At 50.5% G+C, this 19,497-nt stretch overlaps 1 protein-coding gene across 1 annotated transcript; it reads left to right on the top strand.

Moving 5' to 3' along the window:
• The first annotated feature begins 676 nt into the window (after positions 1-676).
• Positions 677-5,672, top strand: LOC123182124 (protein NRT1/ PTR FAMILY 5.10). Its single transcript, XM_044594591.1, has 4 exons — positions 677-1,170; positions 1,260-1,477; positions 4,009-4,556; positions 4,661-5,672. The coding sequence occupies exons 1-4, from the start codon at positions 1,014-1,016 to the stop codon at positions 5,466-5,468; spliced, it is 1,731 nt and encodes a 576-aa protein (XP_044450526.1). The 5' UTR covers positions 677-1,013; the 3' UTR covers positions 5,469-5,672.
• Positions 5,673-19,497: the final 13,825 nt, after the last annotated feature.

Below are 19,497 nucleotides of genomic sequence, written 5' to 3'. Positions count from 1 at the left end.
ACAATGCAAAAAAAATTGCGTTATGTAAAAAAAATGTTCATACCCTTATAAAATATACGTGAAATTTAATGGAAATATTCATGCATTTAAAAAACGGTTCTTGAAATTTTTTGAAAATATTACACACAATGTAAAAATATTTTTATGCTTGTTAATTTTTTTCCCATTAAATGTACGTGACATTTTCAAAAATGTTTCTACTATGTATAAAAATGTTTTCATAGTTCATTTTTATTGCCATTAAAAAATGTGCAATGTGTATTTATAGAATTACTGTATCGAAAATGTGTTCAAAACACGTATTTAATAAAATATACATCATGTATTTGAAAAATGTTCAACGTGTATGATAAAAATGTTTCACGTGTGCTCTAAAAATGTACACTGTGACAGTAGCTGTTCGAACCTACAGCGTGCAGCGAGCAAACCGCGCTAATAGGCCGGTCCGCTAGTTATCACATGTAGGCGATTCCTATTAGAAATCCGTACGGGCGAGATATAGCACTGGCGCTCCCTGTTATCTGCAAAAAGATTAGGGTTTTGTACAAACTGGACTCAGGATGCTTTTTTTTTTCCTATTTACTGGGCCTCCATATATGGTCCAGCTGGACAGAGACGGTGTCTAGTCGTGCACATGTGCAGTTAGCCGCCGCATGTGGCCGGCTGTCTGTCCGATGTGGCGAACGCGATGGCGATGGGATCCGTATTCTATGCGCCCCTCTATACCTACCTCTACCTGAAGTCAATCTCATACCCACAGGCCACAGTTCATCAGCCATTGCCATTTATCCTCTCCTTACTCCCACTCTAATTGGTAGCCGCCGCCGCCGACGAGGCTACAGCACCGACCGCTCGAGCGTTGACGCGATCTCCCTCGACTGGCGTCGGAGATCGTTCGTCGACAACGTGCCCCACGCCGTATTTTCTGACTACCCGGAGTCAACGCCAGCTCTGCTCCGGCTACCCTGATTTTCCCGTCGCCGGAATCAGTCAGTATACCATATAAAGCCACGATGCCTTCCGGCTCGGGCTCCGACCCGCTGCTCGCGCGCGCCGACGGCAGCAGCATGGAGGAAGACGACGGCATCGACGTCGCGGCGGTGGACCACCGCGGCCGTCCCGCCCCCCGCGCCTCCACCGGCCGCTGGCGGTCGGCGCTCTTCATCATAGGCAAGTGCATGTACAGCAGATTATTTTGCAAATGATCGATTTAGTTAATTGGTGTGTGATCATGATCGGAACCGGAACGGGGGGTGCAGCGGTGGAGATCGCGGAGCGGTTCTCGTTCTACGGCGTGTCGGCGAACCTGATCAGCTACCTGACGGGGCCGCTGGGCGAGAGCAACGCCAAGGCCGCGTCCGCCATCAACGCCTGGAACGGCGTGGCGCAGCTGCTGCCGCTGCTCGGCGCCGCCCTCGCCGACTCCTGCCTCGGCCGCTACCGCACCATCGTCATCGCCTCCCTGCTCTACATCCTGGTACGTACGCAACGCCCGGCGCAAAACCAGTCATTTCTTTTTTGCCTCGAGCAATTATCACCATTGCCTCACGCGCGGCAGAGTTCACGGTGCCGGACCCAGTGTCAGTCGGACATTTAGGTAGTGGCGTGCTTGAATCGGTCGTGGGCTCGACGGCTCGTGGCCATTTATGCTTGCAGCGCCTGAGATATTCTGGTCCAGTTCGCTATAGATTCTAGCTTGAATTTAACCGCAAGTTGATGTTAAAATATGGCGAATTATTTGGGTTGTTGAGATTGGGCGAGTGGTCACAAATCTGAGGACAGTCGAGTGGTCGAGGGTGCATGCACATGCGGACTACTCGAGGAAAGATAACACGTCCACGTCCACGAGCTGCACAAACTTCTTTGGAAACACGTCAGAGTTTTAGGCATAAAACATCACACGTTTTTAATGATAATTTATATTGGCGTGATGATGGCAATTTTTATTTGCAAAAACCGTAATTTTCTGACAAAGAATGGATTGAGGCGGATTTGCCATGCTCGAAGAACATAATTTGTCATGAAAAACGTTTGATGTAGCATGGTGAAAAATCGGACATCAAATTTGTAGTGGACTCCAACTTTTTTCATCCAAGTGTCCGCTGGCGCGTTGTGTTGAACGGAGTAGGGTTTATATTTCCTTTTTTTTTTGCGTTTGTCTGCTATACGTAAGATGCTTGAAAATATGATTGGTGAGAGCAGTGCGGAAGCTTCTCAGGGGCCAACCTGGACTCAGCCAGCCCATGATATTTTTCTCGTATATCTCCTAGTATGTGGCCCATATGTCAAGTAAAATTGGCCCAGGCGGGAATTTGTTTGCCCCCCAAAAATCAGCCTAAGCTCTGCCGTTGGGAGAGAGGGTGCCGCAGTGAGGCCGAATCGGGAGTGACCAGGAACCGGGGACGTGTGGCAACGGCTTCGCCGATAGAGAGGAGTCTGAGGTTGATTGGTTCAAATGCCATGTGAAAGACAACATGGTTAGAAGGATGGTCGGGAGCGACGACAGACAACTTAAGAAGGGTGGGGAGGCAAGGCAGCCGGTCGTGGGGCGGTGGTGGCAGGCAGCCCGGCTGGCGTCAAAATGACTTTGCGTCAGGAGAAAGACAACGAAAGGAGATGAAACACACTCCGAGGAAGTCACTAATGGGAAAAAAATCAGGCGACTAACATATAGTCGGTACCTTTCTTCTTGAGTGGGGGCGTAGGTTTTTCTATTAGGACAAAGGGGAAAGTAGGTGACCTAGTGCTTGTTGATGGGTTTTGGTTAGGTAAACTTCTGTCGGACAGTGCGTCTTTGTCTCGTTTACAGTGAGACAGAGGTACGTCTTGCCTTAGGGAATGTGCTAACTAGGCCTGCCCAATAGTATTAGTTGTTTCATTTTATTTTAGTTTTGTTTATATTTTAAGACATTCAAAATAAATACATTCCAAAAAATTAATTTAGTTATTTTTTTTAAATGTTTACTATGAATAAGAAAAATGTTAATGTGTTTTTAAAATTTTGTTAGCACACATTAAAAAGAATGTTGATAGTAGTCAAAAAAAACTATTTCTGACATCTAAAAAATGTTCACGTGTTCCAAAAAAATATACATAACATTTTGTAAAAAGTGTTTATACAATGTAAAAATGTTCGTGTAATTCAAAAAATAGGTTTCATATCAATAAACAAATCATGTTACATTAACAAAATGTTCACGAGTTTCACAATATGTTTGTGACATATTTCAAAAACAAATTATATGATGTTAAAAAGTCGGATAGTTTATAATTTAAATCATTCAAAAATGTTCAAAACATGTATTTTTTAAAAAATCATGAATTTATAATTAAACATGCGAAAGTATCTTTTAGATGTATACAAAAATGTACAATGTGTATGAAGAAATAGCCATGAAAACATATATTTAGCAAAAATGTCAATCATGAACATAACAAATGTGAAACGTGTGTAAAAATGTTCTTGATGTATAAGAAAAATATAAAATGTGTATGTAAAATGCAGACCTGTGTTGTTAAAGGACAAACCTGATGAAAATCGAAGAAAAAATAAAAAATTAGTGAAAAGGATAAAAAAAGAGAAAACAAAAAGACCCTAAGAAATCGATGCAAACAGTGAAAACCAATAAAACTACCAAAAAAATGTGTGACAGCTACAGTACTTGGCCGGCCTTAGCTCTCGCTTGATAAGAGGCATGAATAATAATAATAATTAGTAGTAGTAGTAGTAGTACTCCCTTTGTTCATAAATATAGGATGTCTAACTTTTTTGTGAATTTGATGTATATAGAGACGTTTTAAGGTGTTTGTTCATTTGTTTGAATTTGTATGTAGTTTGTATTTCAAATATTCAAAACATCTTATATTTGTGAACGGAGGGAGTACTGTATAATTTTGGACGGACGAGATTTCATTCTGCTCTTGTTTCTCCTATGTTTGATTCACGAGACAGGATCGTATGCATCACATTTCTAAATTTCTCACTGGCACTGCTGAAACTTCGTGCAGGGTTTAGGCATGCTGGCTCTCTCGACATTGCTCTCCTCCGGGGATCACAAATGCAGTAACACCGACGGCGGCACGCCCTGCCCGCCGCCGTCCGGTCTGCAGATGGCCGCGTTCTACACCTCCCTCTACCTGGTGGCCCTGGCGCAGGGCGGGCACAAGCCGTGCGTCCAGGCCTTCGGCGCCGACCAGTTCGACGCGAGCCACCCGCGGGAGGCCGTCTCCCGGAGCTCCTTCTTCAACTGGTGGTACTTCGGCATATGCGCCGGCACCGCCGTCACGCTCGTGTTCCTCAGCTACATCCAGGACAACATCGGCTGGGGCCTCGGCTTCGGCATCCCGTGCGTCGTGATGCTCTGCGCCCTCGCCGTCTTCTTGCTCGGCACCCGCACCTACCGCTACTACGCCTCCGACGGCAAGCAGCGGAGCCTGTTCGCTCGTGCCGGCGAGGCTTTCGCGGTGTGGCGGAGCAAGCGGCGGAAGTCGAGTCCCCTTGCAGCCTCCGGTTCGCATGAAGCTCATCGACCGGCAACATCGGCGCCGGAATACAGGTAATAAATACAGAGTGTTTGGCAGGATGCTCGATCGACCGATACAAGCAGCAAGAGGAAGAACGCGATGTCTCACTGCTCTGCTTTGTTCAAATCTTGTACAGTGCTCAGGTCGACGAGGAAGAGCAGGGGGTGGTGATCAGAAACGCGGACCTCATCGAGGAAGTCAAGGGCGTCCTCCGGCTGTTCCCGATCTGGGCGACGTGCCTGATCTACGCCGTGGCGTTCTCCCAGTCGTCCACGTTCTTCACGAAGCAGGCGGCGACCCTCGACCGGCACGTCGGCAAGCGGGTCCAGGTGCCACCGGCGGCGCTGCAGAGCTTCATCAGCATCACCATCGTGCTCTTCATGCCCATCTACGACCGCGCCATCGTGCCGCTGGCGCGCCGCTGCACGGGCGTCTCCTCGGGCATCACCATGCTGCAGCGCATCGGCGTCGGGATGGTGCTCTCGCTCGTGTCGATGGTGGTGGCGGCGCTCGTGGAGACACGCCGGCTCCGGATCGCGGCGGACGCCGGCCTGGCGGACCTGCCCAGGGTGCCGGTCCCGATGAGCCTGTGGTGGATGGTGCCGCAGTACGTGCTGTTCGGCGCGGCGGACGTGTTCACCATGGTGGGGCTGCAGGAGTTCTTCTACGACCAGGTGCCCGACAAGCTGCGCAGCATCGGGCTGGCGCTCTACCTCAGCATCTTCGGCATCGGCAGCTTCATCAGCAGCGGCCTCGTGTCGGGCATCGACAAGTGGAGCTCGGAGAGGGGGCAGAGCTGGTTCTCCAACAATCTCAACCGCGGCCACCTCGACTACTTCTACTGGCTCATCGCCGCGCTCAGCGCGCTCGAGCTTGTGGTGTACGTCTTCTTCGCCGTAACCTTCAAGTACAAGAAGAAGGCAGCATCAGCTACCGTTGGTTAGAATTAGCGGTATATACTCGTGCTAGGCAGAGGATAGATATGAATTCAAGGTGTACATGCTTACATTTTTCGGATGGCTATTCCCCACTTCGACATACCGGCCGGGCCGATTATGACACGCCAAGAAGGATTTTTATAGGAGAACATGGCTACAGAAATTTGATAGGATGACACTTGTCATTCTAAGAAATTGTCTTGCCTCTTCCTTTTACGAGCTATTCATTTTTAATCATGCCAGTGCAACGAACGTCAGAAATGATAAAAAATTACATTTAGATCCATAGATCACCTAGCGACAACTATAAGCACTGAAGCAAGCCGAAGGCGTGCCGCCGTCATTGCTCCTCCCTCGCTGAAACCGAGCAAAAATTGTTGTACTAGACAGTCGGAAAGTCGTCGTGCTAAGGGCCAAAGGACCAGCGCAGCAGAACAATAACCGTCGCCGATGAATAGCGTAGATCGGAAGGATCCAACTTGAAAACACATGGCCACATGGGCGTAGACAAACTACAACCAAACCCGAGCAAATCCATCAAGGACAGATCCGCTGGAGACACACACCCACCGATGATGGTAGACACACCATCGAGATGGGGCTAGGCGGGGAGAAGCTTATTCCATCTTCAGGGAGCTGCCATCGTCTCGTCTTCCTGAGTAGGACAAAAACCTAACAATCCGAAGAAACAACTGAAAACAGAGCCCTCCCGCCGGCAAGGGCCAAGATCTACCACGTCGCCATGGCACTGAGGCCACCGGAGACAAGGCGGACCGACAGCGGCGCCGGTGGGAGGCAGGGGAACCGTAGACTTTTCTTGGGGAGGAGGTATGGATGGATGAGAAGGGCAAAGGCGTTGTCTATTTGCTATGCACAGGAATTGTCTTGCCTCGTTTCTATAAAAAAATGGTTTGACTGCATGTGTAGTTTTCTTCGAAAACACAGAAAATAAATAGCATTTCTATAAAATTCATATACATGTCAAAAAATTCAAATGGAGACCGAAATCCATGGAGGCCTTGATTTAAAAACTTCAAAATTCAAAATTTTCACTTTCAAAAATATTCTGCAAAAATACATATATATCTAGATACATAATGTACTTGTGTGCAAATTTTCAGATCAAAATATGTTAAAATGAGAGCTACACAAGAAAGACAAATTTGGGCCTTTTAGCATACGTCATCCTCAAAGTCTAGGATTTTGTTTTTTATATGCAGCTTGCATTTCAAGGTATTTCATCCTGAAATTTTACACACATACACTTCACATCCTTGCATTCTTGTGTGTGTTTTTCAGAATTTTTTGGAACTACAAATTTTTTATTTTTCAAAATAAAGACTTTCATGATGCCCGGCCTCCAAAGTGCCCTACTCATATACATGTTTCCTATGAAACTAGCAAGATGTCCGTGCATTGCACGGAACATCAAGATGCTTCTTTTACAAAACACCTGTTGTGATTGACCCATGCGGGAGTAATTCCATGTGTAAAAACTAATGATATCTCGAGAAACAGGAGAGATAAGGTGAGGAGGAGTGGGGCTGTAACACCCTGAGGATCATGCTACAGTAACTCTCTGTGATTAAGCTAATCATGTTGCTAAACAGGGCATGATCACATTTGGAATCACATTTCTTTTCAAACTCCTAATTCAAACTTCAATTAAAATTAAAGTGGAAAATAAAAGTTTTCAAAAATTTAAACAAAAATGTTCGGTGGGTGCCAAATAATACACTGGTAATTATGATGGAGAAAACACATTTTTATAAAATACCTAAATACTTTTAAATGAAATAAAACAGAAAAGAAAATAAATAAATAAAAAAAATACAACAGAAAACAGAACATGCAAAGAAAAAAGAAAAAAGAGAAGGCCCTCCCCCCCACTGGACCCCTGGCCCGACTGGGCCGACCCCCGGCCCAGCCCACCTCTCCCACTCGCCCCCTTCCCTGTTCCCCCGACCGGGGTCGGAACAGGGGCAGTCCCCGCCGCACCCCCTCGCCGGCGACGGGGAGGATAAGGTCGCCAGCACCCCCGCCTCCTCGGGCCTCTCTCCCACTCGCCCCGCTCTCCTCTCGGCCTCTGCGCCTCTCTCTTCCCTCCCAGATCCGCGCCGCTCCTCCCTTCCCCACGCCCGACGCGGTCGCCGCCGTTCACCGTCGTTCCCGCGGCCACCGTGCCCCAATCGCCACTTCGCCGTGTCGTACGCCGTCGCCGCCCTCGACTACACCACCTCCACCTCTCCGTTGGAGCTCCGAGCCACTGCAACAGCCTCCCCGAGCTCGTCTTCCCCGCACGGCCGCCGTCGATCGCCGCCTCGAGCCTCCCCGAGCACGCTGCCGTCCCCCTACAGCCTCGCCGTGAGCCTCTCCCCCTCCTCCCCTGTCCTTTCTCTCTCGCGCGCCCCCTAGCGGCTTCCCCACGCGCGCCCGAACGCCGCGCCGCGGAGCTCGTCGCCGGCGGGTCTCCGGTGACCATTTGGTCATGGGCGTATGCCCGTTAGCTCGACCGCACCGTGTAGCACCCGCCTAGCTAGCTAGTTCGGCCGCTCGCGCGCCCTAACGCCGCACCCGCCCCAGCCCGAAGTACCTCGCCGCCGGCGAGCTCGTAGCGCTCGCCCCCGCCCGTTCCAGCCGCTCCGGCCACCACCGTTGGACGCGCGGCGCCGAGCCGCGTCGAACGCGCCCAGCCACGACCCCGCAGACCCCCTGTGCGCGAAACCCGCGCCCCTCCCGAGCCGCGCCGCCGCGTTTGGCTCGTCGGAGTTGCTCCGGCGCCGGCCGCCGACGTGGCTGGCCTGGGGCCACCCCAGGGCCACTGCCAGTGGGCCCCGTGGGTCCCAGTTGACTGGGTTGACCCAGTCAACTGCTGACTGGGCAGGCCCAGCCACTGACATGCGGGCCCCGCCGCAAAATTAAAAAAAAAGAGAAAAGAAAAATGTTTTATAAATAAAAATAATTAGATTAACTAATCACTCACTGACATATGGGGCCCACCCCTCTAATTAGACTGTTAGTTTAGTTTAAATTAATATTAGACTAACAGAGGCTGACATGTGGGTCCCACTGGACCCACCTGTCTGGTTTGACTGGTCAGCCGACCTGTTGACCTGCTGACGTCAGCATTGCCTCATGCTGACGTCATAATTCATTTTTGCTTAATTCAAATAATTCCAGAAATTCAAATAAACTTTGAAAATTCATATCTTTTAAACCGTAACTCGGATGAAAATGTTTTCTATATGAAAGTTGCTCAGAACGACGAGACGAATCCGAATACGCAGTCCGTTCGTCCACCACACCTCCCTAACCTATCGAACTAGCAACTTTCCCCCTCCGGTCCGTCTGTCCGAAAACGCGAAACATCGGGAATACCTCCCGGATGTTCCCCCCCTTCGCCGGTACCACCTACTGTCGCGTTAGGCACACCTAGCACCGCTCATTGTCATGTCACGCATCGTCATGCTTATGTTTGCATTGTATTTACTGTTTCTTCCCCCCTCTTCTCTCCGGTAGACTACGAGACCGACACTGCTGCTGCCCAGTTCGACTACGGAGTCGACGACCCCTCCTACTTGCCAGAGCAACCAGGCAAGCCCCCCCCTTGATCACCAGATATCGCCTATTCTTCTCTATACTGCTTGCATTAGAGTAGTGTAGCATGTTACTGCTTTTCGATATCCTATCCTGATGCATAGCCTATCCTTGCTACTACTGTTGTTACCTGTACCTGCAATCCTACATGCTTAGTATAGGATGCTAGTTTTCCATCAGTGGCCCTACATTCTTGTCCGTCTGCTGTGCTATACTATCGGGCCGTGATCACCTGGGCGGTGATCACGGGTATATACTTATATACTATATACATGACACATGTGATGACTAAAGTCGGGTCGGCTCGTAGGAGTACCCGCGAGTGGATCTTTGTGGCGGAGCGACAGGGCAGGTTGAGACTGCCTAGGTGAGAGGTGGGCCTGGCCCTGGTCGGCGTTCGCGGTTACTTAACACGCTTAACGAGATCTTGGTATTTGATCTGAGTCTGGCCATTTGGTCTATACGCACTAACCATCTACGTGGGAGTAGTTATGGGTATCCCGACGTCGTGGTATCAGCCGAAGCTCTTTTGACGTCAGCAACTGAGTGGCGCGCGCCGCATTGGACCGTAAGCTCGCGCTTATTAAGGGGCTAGGTCTGCTTCCGGCCGCGTACGCAACGTGCAGGTGTGCATAGGGCGATGGGCCCAGACCCCTGCGCGCATAGGTTTAGACCGGCGTGCTGACCTCTCTGTTGAGCCTAGGTGGGGCTGCGACGTGTTGATCTTACGAGGCCGGGCATGACCCAGAAAAGTGTGTCCGGCCAAATGGGATCGAGCGTGTTGGGTTATGTGGTGCACCCCTGCAGGGAAGTTTATCTATTCGAATAGCCGTGTCCCTCGGTAAAAGGACGACCCGGAGTTGTACCTTGACCTTATGACAACTAGAACTGGATACTGAATAAAATACACCCTTCCAAGTGCCAGATACAACCCGGTGATCGCTCTCTAACAGGGCGACGAGGAGGGGATCGCCGGGTAGGATTATGCTATGCGATGCTACTTGGAGGACTTCAATCTACTCTCTTCTACATGCTGCAAGATGGAGATGGCCAGAAGCGTAGTCTTCGACAGGACTAGCTATCCCCCTTTTATTCTGGCATTCTGCAGTTCAGTCCACTGATATGCCCCTTTACACATATACCCATGCATATGTAGTGTAGCTCCTTGCTTGCGAGTACTTTGGATGAGTACTCACGGTTGCTTCTCTCCCTCTTTTCCCCCTTTCCTATCTATCTGGTTGTCGCAACCAGATGTTGGAGTCCAGGAGCCAGACGCCACCGTCGACGACGACACCTACGACACTGGAGGTGCCTACTACTACGTGCAGGCCGCTGACGACGACCAGGAGTAGTTAGGAGGATCCCAGGCAGGAGGCCTGCGCCTCGTTCGATCTGTATCCCAGTTTGTGCTAGCCTTCTTAAGGCAAACTTGTTTAACTTATGTCTGTACTCAGATATTGTTGCTTCCGCTGACTCGTCTGTGATCGAGCACTTGTATTCGAGCCCTCGAGGCCCCTGGCTTGTATTATGATGCTTGTATGACTTATTTATGTTTTAGAGTTGTGTTGTGATATCTTCCCGTGAGTCCCTGATCTTGATCGTACACATTTGCGTGCATGATTAGTGTACGGTCAAATCGGGGGCGTCACAAGTTGGTATCAGAGCCGACTGCCTGTAGGAATCCCCCTTTCCACACTCCTTGGCCGAAGTCGAGTCTAGACATTACAAAACTTTTACTAACATGGCTGTGTGTCTTACGGGCCCACGTCGCCATTGGGTGGTACTAGGATCTTTTACTCCTCGACCTTTACTCTGGGACTCTGAACTCTCTTCTACTCGGGTTAAACGAATTTACTAACTTTAACACTAGGATCCCGTGACCGCATTCACCCCAAAGTTGGATAAGCCATAGTTGTTTCTTAGAATAGTATTTTGAACAATTCACACACTGTCATTTGACTCCTTTGAAACGTCTTTGCTTTCAGATGGAACCCACGAGGCAGGTCGTGCGCCACACGACGGCCATTGGTGCCTCGGGATCACCTGCGGTGCTAGCTGAGATGATGACCTATCTGGGTTATCGCTGGCACCCTGAGTACACCGTCTACGAGGAGTACCAGGACTTTAACCAGGAGCAGTACCGTGCCATCGTCCACCTCTACTCTCGGGAGTACGACTCCACTACTGTGCTGCACACCGCACATGGTGTTGGTGTGACCATCGATATGGCTGTCCACGATGCTGCCTATGCTGCTCTGACACGTCTTCGTGGAGAGTATCAGGAGTTGGACACCTCCCCTTTCAGGCACATTGCTATCGCATCTGATGTTGGTGCGGAGGGATACTATACTGCTGCCTACTCCACTGTCACCCGAGAGCCCTTCTACCATCAGCACCTGGTTCTGCATGCTGATGGGCTGGATCGAGCTAACCGAGCTCTTCGCCACGAGATGTACACCACCCGTCAGCACCTTTACCGTGCTCTGACGCTGCTGCACCCCTTTGTCCGATCTGGACAGGTACCGCGTACTGCGATCTACCCAGCCAGGACCGTGATGCCCCACGGTGTCGGTTGGCCAGAGGTGGGAGGCTACTCTCCCGCACTTGGTCCTCTTCTGCCACCTGAGCGTCGGGCTCTACACCTGAGTATCCGCGGCCCCCAGTCTGCTGACGTGGAGGGCTATCCGTTGCCTCACTACCAGCTGTCGGGCTACGATTACCTCCACAGTACCTCTTGGGACTGATGTAGGCTTGCTTGTAGTATTAGTTGCAGTCGCCGCGAGCCTGTGTGCCGCCTATGATGTTTTAGTCTATGTACTGAACTCTATGCATGACCCCTTTTGTAAGTTATGCCGACTACTATGTAGTAGCTATCGTGCTCCTTTCATTATGCATGTTTCATCATGAATGATTCTTGTCATTGCAAATTTCTCAATGCTGAACTACCCCTGTTATATATTAGCAGGATGGTTAGACCAGGTGGTCGTGGTCGTGGTGGCGATGCCCCACCACCACCTGAGTACATGGCTGGTATGATCCAACAGTTTGAACTGAACCGCCAATTCATGGAAAATATGATGGCTCAGTTTCCTCGCCCCAATATGAACCAGCAGCCAGCCCAAGTGACTCTTCAAGATTTCATACGCCTCAACCCAACCATCTACCGCAGCTCAACTCAGCCTCTGGATGCTGATGACTGGCTCCGTGACATCACCTATGAGATGGAGTCTGCTGATGTAGCCCCTGCCAGCTATGTCACCTTTGCTTCCTTCTTCTTGAAGGGACCCGCAGCTCAATGGTGGGACAGCCACAGGCGTACTCTGCCAGCTGGAACAATCATCACATGGCCAGACTTCCAAGCTGCTTTCCGTGCCCGCTTCATTCCTCAAGGAGTCATGGACCGGAAGAAGCGTGAGTTCCGCAACCTCACCCAAGGCAACAAAACTGTCGAAGCTTATCAGCGGGAGTTTCTGGACTTGTCCCGCTATGCTGAAGAAGACATTGCAACTGATGCACGCAGACAGGAGAAGTTCCGTGATGGCCTTCAAGCTGACATCAAGCTCGCACTTCTAGTGCATGACTTTGCTGATTTCGCCACCTTGGTGAACAAGGCCATCAATGTCGAAACTGGTCTGCAGGAATACCAGAGCTCTCACAGGCGCAACCGTGACACGGGCTCATCTTCGGGCTCGCCCTCACAGAAGCGTAAGATATGGATCCCGAACAGCATGTACCGTCCAAATGCATCTGCCCCAAGGCAGACCTATGCTGCACCTCGTCTGCCTCCACCACCATCTAGGCAGTCAAGACTTCCAGCTCCACCATCCCAAGCTCCTGTTCCCACTCCGAATAATGGCTTGTGCTACAAGGTGTGGACAACCAGGTCACCGTGCCAAGGACTGCCATCAGAATCAGAATCAACTTGCCCTTCCAGCAACTGGCCGTGGTAACAATCAGCCCCGCAACAACAATGCTAAGTCTTATGGTCGTGCTCATGCCAACCACGTTGATCTCAACGAAGCTCAAGACCAGCCTGCTACTGTGATGGGTACACTCCTCGTAAATTCAGTACCAGCATCCGTTTTATTTGATACAGGTGCATCGCATTCATTCATGTCAGAAGATTTTGCATACAAGCACGACGTTAAATGTGAGGAGATGAACACCTCTGTATTGGTCAAAACCCCCGTGGGACAGTGTCAAACCTCCTTGGTTGGCATCGATGTCCCCGTGGAAATCGAAGGGCTGGAATTCTATGCCTCTCCCATTATCCTGAAGTCGTCTAACATCGACCTCATTTTGGGTATGGATTGGTTGAAAGCGCATACTGCTTCTATAGTTTGCGCCACTAAGACCGTCCATCTGCTACACCCTTCAGATGAAATAGTTGCTTACCAAGCTCATCTGGTGCAAAATGCCGAGGCAAGGCTCTATGCATTGAATGCATTGAACGCTGCACCACTCGAGGGCATTGAAAACATTCCCGTCGTGCGTGAATTCCTCGACGTCTTCCCTGAAGAACTTCCAGGGATTCCCCCTGCTAGAGCTGTCGAATTCATCATCGACTTGAAACCAGGCACCACTCCTATAGCCAAGCGACCCTACAAAATGCCGCCGCATGAACTCCTTGAGCTTAAGGAGGAAATCGACAAATCTCTTCGCAAAGGATTCATTCGCCCAAGTTGCTCTCCTTGGGGAGCACCTTCTCTCTTTGTCAAGAAGAAGGATGGGACAAACCGGTTAGTTCAAGACTACCGTCCTATAAACCAAGCTACCATTCAGAATAAATACCCTCTTCCTCGGATCAATGATCTGTATGATCAACTGGCGGGTTCGTCAGTGTTCTCTAAGCTCGACTTGAGGTTGGGCTACCATCAGATCCGTGTTCGCGAAGAGGATATCCCAAAGACCGCCTTCGTGACTCGCTATGGTTCATACGAGTACACCGTCATGTCTTTCGGTTTAACCAATGCTCCAGCCACCTTCTCTCGTCTGATGAACTATATATTCATGGATTACCTCGACAAGTTCGTCGTGGTTTATCTGGATGATATCCTGGTATTTTCCAAGAACGAAGAAGAACATGCTGAACATCTTCGACTTGTGCTGGAAAAGCTACGAGAACATCAACTATATGCCAAGTTCTCCAAATGTGAATTCTGGCTACCGGAAGTAACCTATCTTGGGCATGTCATCTCTAAGGATGGTATTGCCGTCAACCCCGAGCGAGTTCAGGCTATTCTTGATTGGACTCCTCCCAAGAACGTTAAGCAAGTCAGAAGTTTTCTCGGTCTCGCCAGCTATTGCCGTCGATTCGTCGAGAACTTCTCTAAGATCGCCAGGCCTCTGACTAACCTGTTGCATAAGGGTGTCAAGTTCCAATGGACAGACAAATGTCAGGAAAGTTTCCAGGCACTCAAAGACAAGTTGACTTCTGCTCCAGTTCTAGCTCCACCTGATACTAAGAAGGACTTTGTCATTTACTGCGACGCTTCCCGTCAAGGATTAGGCTGTGTCCTAATGCAAGACCGCAAAGTGATTGCTTATGCCTCTCGACAATTGCGCCCTCACGAAGAGAACTACCCAGTTCACGACCTCGAACTTGCTGCTGTCATTCATGCGCTGAAGCAGTGGCGACATTACCTTCTCGGTAATCGTTGCGAGATCTTCACTGACCACCAAAGTCTGAAGTATCTGTTTACTCAGCCAGATCTGAACCTCCGTCAACAGAGATGGATGGAGCTTGTTGCAGACTTTGACTTGGGTATTTCCTATACGCCAGGCAAGGCTAATGTAATGGCTGATGCCTTGAGCCGCAAGTCTTACTGCAACCACCTCCAGGTTCACAAAGTTCAGCCCTCGCTTGTTGAAGAATTCAGGAAGCTGAACCTCCATATTGTTCCTCCGGGTGCACTCGCTCCCCCTCCTAAGGAGTTTGGCAAGGTGAACCTCCACGTTGTTACCCAGGGTTCCCTCAATACCCTAGTTGCTAAACCAGATCTCGTGGATAGCATCAAAAGGCTACAGAAGTATGACTCTGAAGCCCACAAGATTAAGCGCTACCTCGCAGAAGGAAAGCCCTCATTCTTCACCATTGCTGAAGATGGCACCCTATACTTCAAGGGCCGCCTAGTGGTGCCATGTGCAGAGAAAAACCTGGATATGACACAGGAAGTTATGAAAGAAGCTCATGATACGCCTCTATGTATCCATCCTGGTAGTACAAAGATGTACCAAGACATCCGTCAGAGATTCTGGTGGTCTAATATGAAGCAAGCCATTGCTCGTTATGTTGCTGAGTGTGACGTTTGCCGTCGTATCAAAGCAGAACATCAAAGGCCTGCTGGAACTCTGCAACCTATCTCTATTCCTGAATGGAAATGGGACCATGTTGAGATGGACTTCGTCACTGGATTTCCCAAATCACAGAAAGGTAATGATGCTATTCTTGTCGTCATTGACCGGCTTTCCAAAGTTGCACATTTCCTGGCAGTCAAAGAAACGATCACTGCTAGCCAGTTGGCAACGCTCTATATGTCCAGGATTGTTTCACTCCACGGTATTCCATTGGTTATCAGCTCAGACCGTGGCAGCTTATTCACTTCAAGATTCTGGGCAAGTTTCCAAGAAGCTATGGGAACTCATCTGTCATTCAGTACTGCGTTTCATCCTCAATCGCAAGGACAAGTTGAACGCGTCAACCAAGTTCTCGAAGACATGCTTCGAGCTTGCGTTATTTCCTTCGGCAAGAAATGGGAGGAATCTCTCCCGTATGCTGAGTTCTCTTATAATAATAGCTATCAAGCTAGTCTGAAGATGGCCCCCTTCGAAGTGTTATATGGACGAAAGTGCCGAACCCCTCTGAACTGGTCAGAAACTGGGGAACGTCCACTCTTCGGTCCGGATATTATCCAAGATGCCGAAGAACAAGTCCGCATTATTCGCGAGAATCTCAAGACTGCTCAGTCACGTCAGAAGAGTCAGTATGACCGTCATCATAAAGACATGGTCTATCAACCTGGCGAAAAGGCTTATCTTCGAGTCACACCTATGAAGGGTGCTCACCGCTTCGGGATCAAGGGCAAACTAGCTCCTCGCTATATTGGCCCATTCACTATTCTCGAAAGGCGTGGAAAAGTGGCATACCAACTGGAGCTACCGCCGAACCTTTCTCAGGTTCACGATGTGTTCCATGTGTCACAGCTCCGCCGTTGCTTCAAGGATCCAATCCGAGCTGTGGATCATGAAGTGCTCGAATTGCAGCAAGACCTCTCCTATAAGGAGCATCCGGTCCGCATTCTCGACCAAGCTGAACGCCGCACACGTCAGAAGGCGATCAAGTTTCTCAAAGTCCAGTGGTCGCACCATTCTGAAGATGAGGCCACTTGGGAACGAGAGGATCGTCTGCGCGAAGAATACCCCGCACTGTTTCCTTCTACCTCCTAAATCTCGGGACGAGATTTCTTGTAGTGGAGGAGATTTGTAACACCCCGAGAATCATGCTACAGTAACTCTCTGTGATTAAGCTAATCATGTTGCTAAACAGGGCTTGATCACATTTGGAATCACATTTCTTTTCAAACTCCTAATTCAAACTTCAATTAAAATTAAAGTGGAAAATAAAAGTTTTCAAAAATTTAAACAAAAATGTTCGGTGGGTGCCAAATAATACACTGGTAATTATGGTGGAGAAAACACATTTTTATAAAATACCTAAATACTTTTAAATGAAATAAAACAGAAAAGAAAATAAACAAATAAAAAGAAAATACAACAGAAACAAACAGGCAAAGAAAAAGAAAAAAGGAGAAGGCCCTCCCCCCCACTGGACCCCTGGCCCGACTGGGCCGACCCCCGGCCCAGCCCACCTCTCCCACTCGCCCCCTTCCCTGTTCCCCCGACCGGGGTCGGAACAGGGGCAGTCCCCGCCGCACCCCTCGCCGGCGACGGGGAGGATAAGGGCGCCAGCACCCCCGCCTCCTCGGGCCTCTCTCCCACTCGCCCCGCTCTCCTCTCGGCCTCTGCGCCTCTCTCTTCCCCCCCAGATCCGCGCCGCTCCTCCCTTCCCCACGCCCGACGCGGTCGCCGCCGTTCACCGTCGTTCCCGCGGCCACCGTGCCCCAATCGCCACTTCGCCGTGTCGTACGCCGTCGCCGCCCTCGACTACACCACCTCCACCTCTCCGTTGGAGCTCCGAGCCACTGCAACGGCCTCCCCGAGCTCGTCTTCCCCGCACGGCCGCCGTCGATCGCCGCCCCGTTTCGCCGCCTCGAGCCTCCCCGAGCACGCTGCCGTCCCCCTACAGCCTCGCCGTGAGCCTCTCCCCCTCCTCCCCTGTCCTTTCTCTCTCGCGCGCCCCCTAGCGGCTTCCCCACGCGCGCCCGAACGCCGCGCCGCGGAGCTCGCCGCCGGCGGGTCTCCGGTGACCATTTGGTCATGGGCGTAGGCCCGTTAGCTCGACCGCACCGTGTAGCACCCGCCTAGCTAGCTAGTTCGGCCGCTCGCGCGCCCTAACGCCGCACCCGCCCCAGCCCGAAGCACTCGCCGCCGGCGCGAGCCGCGTCGAACGCGCCCAGCCACGACCCCGCAGACCCCCTGTGCGCGAAACCCGCGCCCCTCCCGAGCCGTGCCGCCGCGTTTGGCTCGTCGGAGTTGCTCCGGCGCCGGCCGCCGACGTGGCTGGCCTGGGCCCCCCCAGTGCCACTGCCAGTGGGCCCCGTGGGCCCCGTTGACTGGGTCCACCCAGTCAACGTGCTGACTGGGCAGGCCCAGGCACTGACATGCGGGCCCCGCCGCAAAAATTAAAAACAAAAAGAAAAAGAAAAATGTTTTATAAATAAAAATAATTAGATTAACTAATCACTCACTGACATATGGGGCCCACCCCTCTAATTAGACTGTTAGTTTAGTTTAAATTAATATTAGACTAACAGAGGCTGACATGTGGGTCCCACTGGACCCACCTGTCTGGTTTGACTGGTCAGCCGACCTGTTGACCTGCTGACGTCAGCATTGTCTCATGCTGACGTCATAAATTCATTTTTTGCTTAATTCACATAATTCCAGAAATTCAAATAAACTTTGAAAATTCATATCTTTTAAACCGTAACTTGGATGAAAATGTTTTCTATATGAAAGTTGTTCAGAAAGACGAGACGAATCCGAATACGCAGTCCGTTCGTCCACCACACCTCCCTAACCTATCGAACTAGCAACTTTCCCCCTCCGGTCCGTCTGTCCGAAAACGCGAAACATCGGGAATACCTCCCGGATGTTCCCCCCTTCGCCGGTACCACCTACTGTCGCGTTAGGTCACACATAGCACCGCTCATTGTCATGTCACGCATCGTCATGCTTATGTTTGCATTGTATTTACTGTTTCTTCCCCCTCTTCTCTCGGTAGACTACGAGACCGACACTGCTGCTGCCCAGTTCGACTACGGAGTTGACGACCCCTCCTACTTGCCAGAGCAACCAGGCAAGCCCCCCCCCGCCTTGATCACCAGATATCGCCTATGCTTCTCTATACTGCTTGCATTAGAGTAGTGTAGCATGTTACTGCTTTTCGATATCCTATCCTGATGCATAGCCTATCCTTGCTACTACTGTTGATACCTGTACCTGCAATCCTACATGCTTAGTATAGGATGCTAGTTTTCCATCAGTGGCCCTACATTCTTGTCCGTCTGCTGTGCTATACTATCGGGCCGTGATCACCTGGGCGGTGATCACGGGTATATACTTATATACTATATACATGACACATGAGATGACTAAAGTCGGGTCGGCTCGTAGGAGTACCCGCGAGTGGATCTTTGTGGCGGAGCGACAGGGCAGGTTGAGACTGCCTAGGTGAGAGGTGGGCCTGGCCCTGGTCGGCGTTCGCGGTTACTTAACACGCTTAACGAGATCTTGTTATTTGATCTGAGTCTGGCCATTTGGTCTATACGCACTAACCATCTACGTGGGAGTAGTTATGGGTATCCCGACGTCGTGGTATCAGTCGAAGCTCTTTTGACGTCAGCAACTGAGTGGCGCGCGCCGCATTGGACCGTAAGCTCGCGCTTGTATTAAGGGGGCTAGGTCTGCTTCCGGCCGCGTACGCAACGTGCAGGTGTGCATAGGGCGATGGGCCCAGACCCCTGCGCGCATAGGTTTAGACCGGCGTGCTGACCTCTTTGATGAGCCTAGGTGGGGCTGCGACATGTTGATCTTACGAGGCCGGGCATGACCCAGAAAAGTGTGTCCGGCCAAATGGGATCGAGCGTGTTGGGTTATGTGGTGCACCCCTGCAGGGAAGTTTATCTATTCGAATAGCCGTGTCCCTCGGTAAAAGGACGACCCGGAGTTGTACCTTGACCTTATGACAACTAGAACTGGATTCTGAATAAAATACACCCTTCCAAGTGCCAGATACAACCCGGTGATCGCTCTCTAA

Source organism: Triticum aestivum, chromosome 1D (assembly GCF_018294505.1).
Source record: "Triticum aestivum cultivar Chinese Spring chromosome 1D, IWGSC CS RefSeq v2.1, whole genome shotgun sequence".
NCBI classification, from domain to species: Eukaryota; Viridiplantae; Streptophyta; class Magnoliopsida; order Poales; family Poaceae; genus Triticum; species Triticum aestivum.
Note: the sequence above shows the minus strand (reverse complement) of the source record. Positions and strands in the feature narration are given on the sequence as shown.